A 13,118-nucleotide genomic window follows, 5' to 3' on the forward strand; every position below is an offset into this window, starting at 1 on the left:
TTTTGGTGTGTGGCCAGCCATGACCCTATTCACAATAAACAAATGATATTGTGACATTATACAGAGGTTAGTTCTCTGGGGCTCGATGAACTCATCACAGTCAAGACCTGATTTACGCTGTAATTACAAACACACCAGTAACACACCAGGTAAAAGAGCAGGCACTAAGTTCAAATCCTCATTCCCTGCATCACGCATCCACACCATCATGTGTTGACAGTCCATGTCTACAGTACAGGATCTGGGACGAGAGGGGGTTTGTTCACCTTGTCTGTCTGCTGCTCATCCCTCTCCTCTGCAACAGCATCCTGGTTGGCCTCCACTATTAGATTCCACCGGTCGAGCTGGACGACGTTCCCATCCTCTACATGAGACAGGATCTTAGACACCGGCTCATCTGTGTAACCCTGGAGAGGGGAGGAATAGAGAAGGAAAACACCAAGAGTATTAAACACAGTTCATTGTAGAAAGCAGCTCGTTCCTCCTGAGGGATATCAATTCTTCAAGACATTTTTCAAGAAAATAATAAGCGGCTATAGTCATGATTCTGGTGCCCTCTACAGAGTTAACTGTGCACCTGCATTGTTCAACGACTATGGAAAAGCACAGCTTTGAGGGGTATACACCGACTGTATAAAATATTAGGAACACCTGCACCTGCATTTACCAGGTGAATCCAGGTGAAAGCTGTGCTCCCTTATTGGTGTCACCTGTTAAATCCACTACAAAATCAGTGGAGACGAAGGGGAGGAGTCCGGGTTAATGAAGGATTTTTAAGCCTCGAGACAATTGAGACATGGGTTGTGTATGTGTGCCATTCAGAGGGCACATATAGACAGGTTTGAGTGTGTCAAGAACTGCAACGCTGCAGTTTTTATTATTTATAACGCTCAACAGTTTCCGGTGTGTATCAAGAATAGTTCACCGTCCAAAGGACATCCAGCCAACTTGACACAACTGTGGGAAGCATTGAGGTGAACATGGGCCAGCATCCCTGTGGAACACTTTCGACACCTCGTAGAGTCCATGCCCTGAGGTATTGAGGTTGTTCTGGGGGGGGCTGCTAACTCAATATTTAAAAAAGTGTTCCTAATGTACACTCCGTGTATATGTTGTCCAGATATGGTTGAGATACTCACACCCCCCCAGTTGAGGGTCCTGGCCAGGTCGTTGCCTGTCCCCAGAGGCAGGATGGCTACTGCAGGCTGGGGGTTCAGTTGGAGCTGGTCCAGAGCAGACAGGATCCAACCCACCTACACACACACACACACACACACACACACACCATACAACAGACATATTATCAAAAACGTCATGTGATGTGCCCTTCAACAACATGCCAAACATTGTTATTGTCCTTGCTTAAGGAATACATGTTTAAACAGCTTAACAAACTGCACCTGCAGCATAGTGTGTGTTGCTGTTCAATCACTTAGATAACCATCAAAGTTCAGGGCTTAGATCACTAAGATGGGGGTCAAACGCCTTTAAGGGAAAACACCAGACACTGTGTGCTGTTATTTGACTGATCACAAAGTAAAGTTTGCTGCTAAAATAGTTCAGGAATGTCTGTGCATTGCTTAAAAAGATTGCTGTTGGCATTGCTGTTGTTTCTACTCACCGTGCCATCCCCTCCGCATGCCAGTATCCTCAGGTTATGCACCTTACGGTACATTTCTAACCTTGGAGAGACAGAGCAAGAGACAAAATCAAACTTCTAGCTTTCTGTCACAGTCAGTCCACAGTATCAAGCCTGTTAAAGAAGGTCTCCCACACTCAGTTAAAATCGTCAGCATTCACAGTGAAGGGGAGTCCTACACCGCAAATGGCTCCTGGGCAGACAGAATAATAGCATAGTGTATCCATAGGAAGAGCAAAAAATAATATCAAAATAATACTTGGAATTAGAACGACTTCTTTTGGTTCAGAGAGAGATATATATATATATATATATATATATATACACACACATACATGCATATATTAGATCTAATGAGAAGGAGCTTTGCGCCAGTGAGCACAGAGTAATGGAAGAGCTCCAAGACCTATACGCAATGATGATGAGATTTATTTTTAAGGGCCAGAGTCAGTAACAAGTCGGGACTTAGTACAAAGTTTGCACCGGCTATTTTTGAGAAACTTACCCATCCTTGGGTCCTCCCAGACTCAGGTCAAATACTTGGCGAGGGTTCAGGTACCACATGAACGACTGGATAATCTTGGCTCCCTGAAAATGAGTAGGAGTACAATTACTACCAGTTCCTCATTATCATCATCATCATCATCATAATAAAAAAGTATTTGATTAACTGACTAGTATATTATTGAGTGATCCAGAGAAATGCGTGAGGTATGAGAGGTATGACCGGACTGCTGAAAGACTCTTTAAGACACAGACAGTGATTCATCTCACAGACCAGTCGGGATTACACCTGTGACTGGTGTTGGCCTCGGCCCACTGGGCCTGCACTGACAGCTCCAGCACAGACAGCACGTCTCTCACCTGATTCCCCCCACTCTTTGGGTTGACAAACACCAACAGCGGCTTCATGAGCTGAGAGGGAATGGGTCTAACTATGAAGGGCTTCCAGCGCGCCTCCTGCACAAAGAGGAAGGGAGAGGGGCAGAGGAAATAAAGGGATGCATTTAGAGAGGTGAAAGATGAGACTGATTGTACAGTGTTGCTTTCCTAAGGGGAGAACTGCTTTTACTGGTGTTTTGTTATAAACTATCGCGTCAGACTCATTTAACATTATGCCAAATTAACTCACTAAAATGAAAATGGCATAGAGCTGACGCTGCGTGGATACTTCCTACTCTCTACGAGACATAGTATAGCCAAAGAGTATACAGTTGTCTAACACTGTGCACAGTTAAATTGATCAATACGGTCTCCATAACTGTGGTTTCTGGGGTGATCTGGGGAGTTGGGGTGGGATGGTACCTGGGACTGGCTCCGTCTGAAGCACTTTAGAGCGCCTTGTCTTTGGAGGGCTGGCTAACCGACGCAAGGCCAGACAAGAGAGAGAATTATTTCTATACATGCACTTGTCATGTAAATGCATTCAAGCCATGGTATTGGACACTGGATGTCGCCAGGAAGTATGTATTGACAAGCACATCCTGTGTCCCTGGCTGGGTGGTGTCAGCAGTGATTTGATAAGGGTCAAGACTGTCTACATCGATAATACCTCGTCATTAGTTTGACAATGCCCTTTTCGTTACCATTTCATAAGTATGTACTTCATGTATAATATTTCAATGTAAAACCAATTGAACAGTTCACAACAGATGCGGTATAAATGGAAATGATGCCCCTCAGACTAATCAGCAAAGGACGTTTCAGTTACGTACATCTCCTCACATTACAAACGGTAGGAAATGCCACTTGCAATGGATGATGAACTCACCTCTACTCCCTTTTTGCTGGACTTGCGCTTAAACGAGGTTCGTTTTTTCTTTTTGCTCGCCTTTAGCGAGGTCTGAAAGAATAACACATGAGGATTAACTGTCACGCTGGTATTCCATTTATATAAGGAACAGCATTTGATCAACTGTAAATAATACACTGTAATTTATCAGAACTGTTGACAGCTCAAACTAACGGATGACTGCCACCCTCTGTTGGCTTCGCAGTGCAATGGCACCACAAAGTATTTGGGGAAGCATACCATTGCACGTTGTAAACTCGCATGGTGGCAGTGAATATCTGAATACTTGGAGGTGTATTGTGTGACGGTGTATTTTGTGACTGTCGGGGCAGCAGGTAGTGTAGTGGTTAGAGTGTTGGTTCAAAAAGGTCGCTGGTTCAAATACCCGGGCCAACAAGGTGAACAATCTCTGACCTTGAGCAAGGCACGTAACTTTAATTTGCTCCGGAGGCACCAACCTACTATGGCCAACACTGTAAAACAACATTTCACTGTACCTATCCAGTGCATGTGACAATATACATCTATTTAAAAAACAACAACATTTTATTCATAATTTTGTTTTTTTTACCTGAGGTCTGCGAACCCGGAGGATCCAAGTAGGGGGTACGATGACAGAGGCATGAGCACCCAGGGAGCAGGACTCCTCGATCTGCTGCAGCATGAAGCAGGACACCTTGTTGTGATACTAGAGTAGGGAGAAGGACAGAGGAAAGGACGGCAGCAGTGAGCACAACACACACCAACACACATCATTCCTTTAAAACACTCAACACAGACCCTCACACAACTGTCTCACATAAACATACATACAACTTTTACAGAGGGTGAATACACCAGTGATCTCACACATCCATATTCATTGGAAGTGTTGTCATTCAACACAGACACTCACACAAATGTCTCACATAAGCATAAAGCATACAGACACACGTCATCATCATCCATGCAGATGAGCCTTGTGATTTACATGTATTCCCTGAAGTCGGAAGTTTACATACACCTTAGCCAAATACATTTAAACTCAGTTTTTCACAATTCCTGACATTTAATCCTAGTAACAATGCCCTGTCTTTGGTCAGTTAGGATCACCACTTTATTTTAAGAGTGTGAAATGTCAGAATAATAGCGGAGAGAATGACTTGTTTCAGCTTTTATTTCTTTCATCAAATTCCCAGTGGGTGAGAGGTTTACATACACGCAATTAGTATTTGGTAGCATTGCCTTTAAATTGCTTAAATTGGGTCAAACGTGTCGGGTAGCCTTCCACAAGCTTCCCACAATAAGTTGGGTGAATGTTGGCCCATTCCTCCTGACAGAGCTGGTGTAACTGAGTCAGGTTTGTAAGGCCTCCCTGTTTGCACACGTTTTGTCAGTTCTGCCCACAAAGTTTCTATAGGAATGAGGTACGGGCTTTGTGATGGCCACTCCAATACCTTGACTTTGTTGTCCTTTGTTGTCCACAACTTTGGAAGTATGCTTAGGGTCATTGTCCATTTGGAAGATCCATTTGCGACCAAGCTTTAACTTCCTGACTGATGTCTTGAGATGTTGCTTCAATATATCCACATAAATTTCCTGCCTCATGATGCCATCTATTTTGTGGAGTGCACCAGTCCATACTGCAGCAAAGCACCCCCACAACATGATGCTGCCACCCCCGTGCTTCACAATGTTCTTCGGCTTGCAAGCCTCCCCCTTTCTCCTCTAAACATAATGATGGTCATTATGGCCAAACAGTTCTATTTTTGTTTCATCAGACCAGAGGACATTTCTCCAAAAAGTACAATCTTTGTCGCCATGTGCAGTTGCAAACCGTAGTCTGGCTTTTTTATGGCGGTTTTGGAGCAGTGGCTTCTTCCTTGCTGAGCGGCCTTTCAGGTTATCTCGATATAGGACTCGTTTTACTGTGGATATAGATACTTTTGTACCTGTTTCCTCCAGCATCTTCACAAGGTCCTTTACTGTTGTTCCGGGATCGATTTTCACTTTTCACACCAAAGAACGTTCGTCTCTAGGAGACAGAACGAACGTGTCTCCTTCCTGAGTGGTATGACGGCTGCGTGGTCCCATGGTGTTTATACTTGCGTACTATTGTTTGTACAGATGAATGAGGTACCGTCAGGCGTTTGGAAATTGCTCCCAAGGATGAACCAGACTTGTGGTCTTGAGGTCTTGGCTGATGTCTTTTGATTTTCCCATGATTTCAAGCGAGGAGGCACTGAGTTTGAAGGTAGGCCTTGAAATACATCCACAGGTACACCTCCAATTGACTCAAATTATGTCAATTTGCCTATCAGAAGCTTCTAAAGCCATGACATAATTTTCTAGAATTTTCCAAGCTGTTTAATGGCACAGTCAACTTAGTGTATGTAAACCTCTGACCCACTGGAATTGTGATACAGTGAATTATAAGTGAAATAATCTGTCTGTGAACAATTATTGTTGGAAAAATTACTTGTGTCATGCACAAAGTAGATGTCCTAACCGATTTGCCAAAACTATAGTTTGTTAACAAGTCATTTGTGTTATCTCGATATAGGACTCGTTTTACTGTGGATACAGATACTTTTGTACCGGTTTCCTCCAGCATCTTCACAAGGTCCTTTGCTGTTGTTCTGATTTGCACCAAAGTACATTCATCTCTATGAGACAGAACTAGGAGACAGTCTCCTTCCTGAGCGGTATGACAGCTGCGTGGTCCCATGGTGTTTATACTTGCGTACTATTGTTTGTACAGATGAGTGTCGTACCAGGCATTTGGAAATTGCTCCCAAGGATGAACCAGACTTGTGGAGTTCTAAAATTTTCTGAGGTCTTGGCTGATTTCTTTTGATTTTCCCATGATGTCAAGCAAAGAGGCACTGACTTTGAAGGCAGGCCTTGAAATACATTCACAGGTACACATCCAATTGACTCAAATGATGTAAATTATCTTATAAGAAGCTTCTAAAGCCATGACATGATGTTCTGAAATTTTCCAAGCTGTTTAAAGGCACAGTCAACTTAGTGTATTTAAACTTCTGACCCACTGGAATTGTGATACAGTGAATTATAAGTGAAATAATCTGTCTGTAAACAATTGATGAAAAAATTACTTTTGTCATACACAAATTAGATGTCCCAACAGACTTGCCAAAACTATAGTTTGTTAACAAGAAATTTGTGGAGTGGTTGAAAAACTAGTTTTAATGACTCCAACATAAGTGTATATAAACTTCCGACTTCAACTGTGTATTAACAGTGTTGCACTTTTCATGTAGCCTAATTTTGGCCAGCTAATATTAGTAGTAGATTTTAAATCGGTTTCTCAGTTATAGACTGAATTTACAATAGACCAATTTACAAACATAACATCAATCATATATAAATATCAAATAGAGCCCCACAGTGGATGTGTCATAATACCCATAAAACCTAGCGGTCAAACAGGGAAATGGTCCCAATCATTTTCCCACCAGTCATTTTTCCCGTAGGGGATTTTAGAAACACTTAAAATAAGGGCTGTGTTTCATGTAAGCTTACCCTGGTGTGAAGTTTGGATAAACATGCAAATCTCTCTCAGACTAGGTGACATTGCTGTAGGATTATGTAGCTGCGAAAATACTGGTCAAATTAAGATCCTACATCTGTACAGTACAATCAACCTTCCAACTTACTGCCTGTTTACACCATGAACAGCTGATGGCCACAATCTCTTTGCTATGAAAGGCAAACTTCTGCTGGAAACCCTGGAGAGAAATTAAATCAGATATAAGATGTAACGTACCCTCAAGAAGAACTTGTTTCATCAGATTGTTAATCCTGCAAATGAATGAATTGATATTATAACCATGCTCACCTTCCCGCACTGGCGACACTTCCCATCCTGGCGCCTCCGGTGGACCCAATGGTGCCGCACTACGGTGGGCTGGAAAACCGACGTTCATAAACACATTAATCAACTCACTCACAAATTCGCAATTTAAAATACTGTGGATTTCCAATTTTTTAGTACATGTAGACAATGGTGAGTGAGATCAGGGAAAGCTTGTGTTGAGTTTATCATTAGCGATGTCAGAGGTTTGGCCAGACACAGTGAACATTATTGTGTATAGGACTCCATTATAAACCCAGTTCTGTGGTAATAATGACTATGTGTGGTACGCTAACAGAACAGGGCTCTGGGCAGCTGAATAGAAATGGAAGAAAACGAAACTTCTGGAATACCTATCATCCTTCCACTCCCTCCTCTCTACCTTCTCTTCCTTTGTATCCACTGCTAAAGCTGCTTCCTATCACTCTAAATTTCAAGCTTCCACCTCCAAACCTGGGAAACTATTCTCCACTTTCTCTTTCCTCCTTAATCCTTCACCTCTCTCCTCACTGTCTGCGGATGACTTTGCAAAAAAAAAGTTTTACGACATCCATTCCTCTTTCACTCAGTCCACTGGTCCCACACACACACTACTATATGCCTTGATCTCCTTCTCCCCGCTCTCTCCAGATGAAATCCTGTGACGATTGAGGTCCGGCCGTCCGACAACATCCCCGCATCTCTTCACCATATCATTTTTGTAGACATTCTCCCATTTTTCACTTCCCTCATCAACTCCCTGATCCCTGGCTGCGTCCCCTCTGACTTCAAGATGGCCAGAGTTGCTCCCCTCCTCAAGAAACCAACATTCGGCCTCTGACGTCAAAAACTACAAACCGGTATCGCTTCATTTCTTCATTCCAAAACATTTGAGCGTGCTGTCTCTGACCAACTCTCTGGTTATTTCTCTCAGAACTAACTTCTTTACCCTAAGGCAGCTCATTCAACTGAGACCGCTTTCCTCTGTGTCACAGAGGCTCTCCGCTCTGACTAAGCTGACTCTCGCTCTCCTTTGTTCTCCTCCTCTTAGATCTATCCAGTGCCTTTGGCACCGTGAACGATCAGATCCTCCTCTCCACCCTCTTAGGGCTGGGCGTCTCAGGCTCTGCACCCTCCTGGATTGCATCCTACCTGGCAGGTCACTCCTACCAAGTGGCATAAAGAGGATCTGTGTCTGCACCACGTGATCTCACAATTGGTGTCTCCAAAGGCTCGGTTCTAGGCCCTCCTTTTTTTCTTTACACAAAGTCACTCGGCACCATCATATCCTCACATGGTCTCTCCTATCATTGCTATGTGGATGACACTCAACTTCTCTTCTCCCTTCCCCATTCTGACACCAAGGTGGTGACACGCATCTTCTGTGTGCCTGTCAGACTTCTCAGCTTGGATGTCGACCCACCACCTCAAGCTCAACCTTGACCAAATGGCTCTTCCTCCCTGGGAAGGCCTGTCCACTTCAAGAACTCTCCATCACGGTTGACAACTCCACGGTGTCCCCTTCCCAGAGTGCAAAGAACCTTGGAGTGACCCTGGACAACACCCTGTCGTTTTCTGAAAACATCAAAGCAGTGACTCGCTCCTGCAGTTTTATGCTCTACAACATCCGTAGAGTACAACGTTTCTTCACACAGGAAGCAGCGCATGTCCTAATTGAGGCACTTGTCAGCTCCCGTCTAGACTACTGCAACTCTATTGGTTGGGCTCCCCACATTGCCATCAAACTCCTGCAACTTATCTAGAATGCTGCAGCCCGCCTAGTGTTCAACCTTCCTAAGTTCTCCCATGTCACCCTGCTCCTCCGCACACTCCACTGGCTTCTGGCCGAAGCTACGGACCAGCAAGGGGACCTGCACCTCTTTATCTTCAGACTATGTTCAAGCCCTACATACCAACCTGAGCACTCCGTTCTGCCACCTCTGGTCTCTTGGCCCTATAATCACTACGGGAGGGCAGCTCAGCCCAGTCAGAGGTATGGCGCCTCCGACACCCCCCACCCCTCAAAAAACACACACAAAAAACACTTCTTGTCCCACCAGCACTGACTTTGCCCGATGAATACTTTGTTGAGGGAAAATGTACTTGAAACGATTGTGATATGTTGTCTCAAATAGCCATCTTAAGATGAATGTAGGTCGTTTTGGATAAGAGTGTTGGAAAATTACTACAATTTTGAAATGCGAATGTATGATGAGGGGATTTTAACTTGGACACCGAAAGCTAGCTCTGGAGGACTATAGGATATGGGGTTACCCAGTCTTTGAAATCATTAGTCAGGCATCAACTAGTCAGGCATTACTCTCTTACTGCCCCCATAACTGTGGCTTTTGGTTGGGGTGATCTGGGGAGTTCGGGTGGGATGGTACCTGGGACTGGCTCAGGAAAGGGGTGGCCATGCAGTTAGCCATCCGCCTGAGGCACTTTAGAGCACCTTGTCTTTGGAGGACTGGCTAAGGTCAAAGGTCAAGAGAGAAGGTCAAGGGGAAAAAGGGAAGCAGGGACAGGAGGAGACAGACACATAGAATGACAAGACAAAGGCAAAGGAAGACGAAAAATGCGTGAAAATAAAGTATGAGCATGAGTATCATGATCGTGCTGATCAAATGGAAATAAAATGTATTGGCACTTACCTCTCGTATATTCCTAGACCCCGATTCCCTGAATGACGGTTTACACCTAAAGTTTATCTACATGGTACAGAAAACAAATGGTTTCAAACATGGATTTATTTTGTTGGTCGCTGTTTCCAATATGTTGTTAGACAAACCCCTGCACCAAAATAGAATGCTGAATCAGTTATCCAAAAAGGGCCAACGGGAGAGGTATGAGGTTAAAGTGAACATGCTGAAGTTCTTGTTCACCTAGAAGTCGTTACTGAAAAGGGAAACCTGTGGTGCAATATGTGTTACTAGGTCAGTGTTGCAACCAGCTCTTCACCTTTACCTCCACCATAACAGCACCATAACGGCATCAGATAAAGTATAAACAATAGATATAAACTAACCCTCAGATTAGCAGAGTTATGGGAACAAGTTAAAGACATTTTGGAAAAAGGGAGATTCAGCAACTAAACATCTCTAGCAATAAGCAACCTAATGTATTCGACGACCAATCAAAGCAGCCCAATTTGGAAAACAGCTTTGATTATCCAGAGAATGACCCAATCAGAGTGCAGCATTGGAGGGCGAGGTCAATGGGTCAGGTAGCGTAGTGAGATAGGGTTAGAGAAGGAGTATGATCTAGTTATAGCACTAGTTATATCCCATAGCAGCCTGAGAGAGGTCAGAGTGTCTCACTCTAAAGGCGGGGTCTTCGATAAGCAGGCTGTCTTCATAGGGCATAGCCTCGAATAACTGGAGAGGAGCAGGGTGGGTTAGGTTGGCATGGCTACCATTTCAATCTCATCTTACCTGATGTGATGGAAACATTTTGTCTCCTTGAGAGACAACATCTGAAAAGGCTGATATTACGGTATTTTTTCAACATTTGCAACTCATTTTTGTCTTGGTACGCATGCTGTCAACTAATTTCCATAACTTTGACGATAATACATAATTTAACATCTATCTGCAACCAGGTGAAATCACAGTTCAACGGATGAAAAGTTTGTGAAGCATTGGTTGGGAAAATGGCTTGAAACTTACCTTTTCTAGCTGTTCTATGCAGATTGTGTGAACCACTATCTTGCAGGCTGCACACTTTTTCCGGGCTACAGATTTTTGCTGTGGTGACAAAAGATGAGTGAGAGAATATTATTTAATCACCCATCTTGTAGTAATACATGAAAACTTCCTGAATTAAATTACTTTCTTTTAACGTGATAATTCAAGGGTACAACCATAAACGTATATAGACCGCTCTAGTGCCCCAAAGCCTGTTTTAGCATGGGTAGTGCCATTGAAGAGGGATCAGGAGGGATCAGCCAATGAATTATACACCTGAGCAAACATTCCTTAACTGCAGGTGGCAGTAAATTACCAACCTTGGTTTTATACCTGTTCAGACAACACACTCCAGATGGCAATATTCACTCTTCACTACTTTAAAATGAAGAAAGACTTCAATGGAACTGCCCATGCGGTCACAGAAGCTATATGGCACAGATGCAAAGAAGGGCCCTCTATCTACCTCTATGGGTGCAACTCCCTCAAGATGGCAGCAGTACTTCTTAGGTGAAGTGTGTTATGGTTGTGTGAACACCAGAGGGAGCCTCTACACAAGGGGTGCCAAACTCATTCCACGGAGGGTCGAGTGTCTACGGGTGTTCAAACCTCTCTTGTACTTGATTGATGAAATAAGGCCACTAATTAGCAAGGAACTCCCCTCACCTGGTTGTCTAGGTCTTAAATGAACAGAAAAACAAAAACCAGCACACTCTATGGAACGCGTTTCACACCCCTGGTACAGAGCATTGCATTAAAACAATATATTATTCACACACCGTAGATGTCAGAATTAAATCTCATACACATAATGCAATCGAAAAAAACATATCTCCATCATCTGAAAAAAGAAGATTGGGCTCATTTTTACAGGTTCTCTTCCTAGTTACCCTTTTTATAATCCCATCAGTTCTCAAAAAAATGAAGAGACAGCGTTTATGTTCATAACATGGCTCCATTTTTCATACTATAATGTTTACAGTTGCAGAGAGCTATACAATCTGCATTCTCTAGAAGTGTAGTAACATCCACTGACGGATGAAAAACAAATGTGACGAGTTAATACTCCCCCTCTTGCTTTAGGGATGCACTACAAATACATCTCCTCTAATCAGTTCATTCCTCTCTTCCTCTGGGCTCATTCCTGTCAAAGCATCTGTGGCTTTGTGATGTCAGGCAGGGCCAGGGGTAGCTGCGCACACACACACACACACACACACACACACACACACACACACACACACACACTCACCAGTGTCTTGGCGAAGCAGTGCTGCTCTCCGACGTAACAGAAGTCCCCAGAGACATTTGTCTCAAACCAGATGTGCTCCCCATACAGGGCGTTCTCCTGGAGGAAGAGTCTATTAAATACACCCTTATTTTTTTTACCCTGACAAATAGGAAATCTCAGCTCATAGAATCCACTACCAAACAGTACCTCTGGGTAAACAAAGTACACAACTCTGAAACTCATTAGGGGCATGTAGTTCATTATGGGGTACAAAATCAATGAGCTGGGCCAGAGGCTGCACTTACGGTCCAGTCACAGCTGCTCCGGATCTCCCTGTCTGGGTCAAACTTGGCCAGGGCTGAGGCACTGGGCTGGGCAGACAGGTGCTGTAGACCCGATTTAGCAATGGCCTTCCTGAAAATGACACAGACGCAACACCTTTGAATGATTGCAATAGCATCATTGAGATGACATGCCCGGTGGGATACTGCATCACAACCTAACGGGGAAACCCACTCTTCACCCCTGATGGAAGCAAAGTAGGCTCTGATCAAAGAGAGAGGTTCAGCACACATGATGAATAATGAAATGGTACATCTGACGTCATACAATATACAGCATTCAAAATGTTGAGCCAATGTGCAGCCAGGTACACAAGAGGTCTAGGTTTGGTATTTGACAGGTTTGTGTGACTGAGACCCTGCATGAAAGGTGCTGTAGGAGTCACTAAACAAAACTCCTAGCTTTACATATTAGCAACACAAAAAGGTCAGCAAAGTTTGGTGTAAAATATGAACTATTTCCCAGTTTGCAGTTACATACTGCAGCAGGCTTAGACACAAACACTTGCTTAACTGACATCAACACTTCAGACCAGGAAGTGCTGGTATGGTTGGAAGGGCAGGATGTGTATATTCTGACATTGAAGCCCCCCCACA

General features: G+C 43.7%; 1 protein-coding gene across 16 annotated transcripts in view; it reads right to left on the bottom strand.

Annotated features, from left to right (window-relative positions):
* Positions 1-13,118, bottom strand: part of LOC112264172 (diacylglycerol kinase zeta) — a 137,067-nt gene that overhangs the window by 44,024 nt on the left and 79,925 nt on the right. For 7 of the 16 annotated variants that reach the window (XM_042330816.1, XM_042330821.1, XM_042330817.1 and 4 more), the window contains 15 exons: positions 12,486-12,594; positions 12,202-12,297; positions 10,932-11,009; positions 10,584-10,640; positions 9,918-9,974; positions 9,654-9,737; positions 7,273-7,341; positions 7,091-7,162; positions 4,003-4,119; positions 3,411-3,482; positions 2,504-2,599; positions 2,145-2,227; positions 1,622-1,682; positions 1,140-1,253; positions 267-407 (listed from right to left, as the gene is read on the bottom strand). In XM_042330816.1, coding sequence (XP_042186750.1) covers positions 267-407; positions 1,140-1,253; positions 1,622-1,682; positions 2,145-2,227; positions 2,504-2,599; positions 3,411-3,482; positions 4,003-4,119; positions 7,091-7,162; positions 7,273-7,341; positions 9,654-9,737; positions 9,918-9,974; positions 10,584-10,640; positions 10,932-11,009; positions 12,202-12,297; positions 12,486-12,594 — 1,306 coding nt within the window. Of the gene's footprint in view, positions 1-266; positions 408-1,139; positions 1,254-1,621; positions 1,683-2,144; positions 2,228-2,503; positions 2,600-3,410; positions 3,483-4,002; positions 4,120-7,090; positions 7,163-7,272; positions 7,342-9,653; positions 9,738-9,917; positions 9,975-10,583; positions 10,641-10,697; positions 10,748-10,931; positions 11,010-12,201; positions 12,298-12,485; positions 12,595-13,118 lie in introns of those variants that run through there. The other 9 variants (XM_042330819.1, XM_042330820.1, XM_042330815.1 and 6 more) reach the window with 5 other exon arrangements.

This window comes from Oncorhynchus tshawytscha, linkage group LG12, assembly GCF_018296145.1.
Source record: "Oncorhynchus tshawytscha isolate Ot180627B linkage group LG12, Otsh_v2.0, whole genome shotgun sequence".
NCBI lineage: Eukaryota > Metazoa > Chordata > Actinopteri > Salmoniformes > Salmonidae > Oncorhynchus > Oncorhynchus tshawytscha.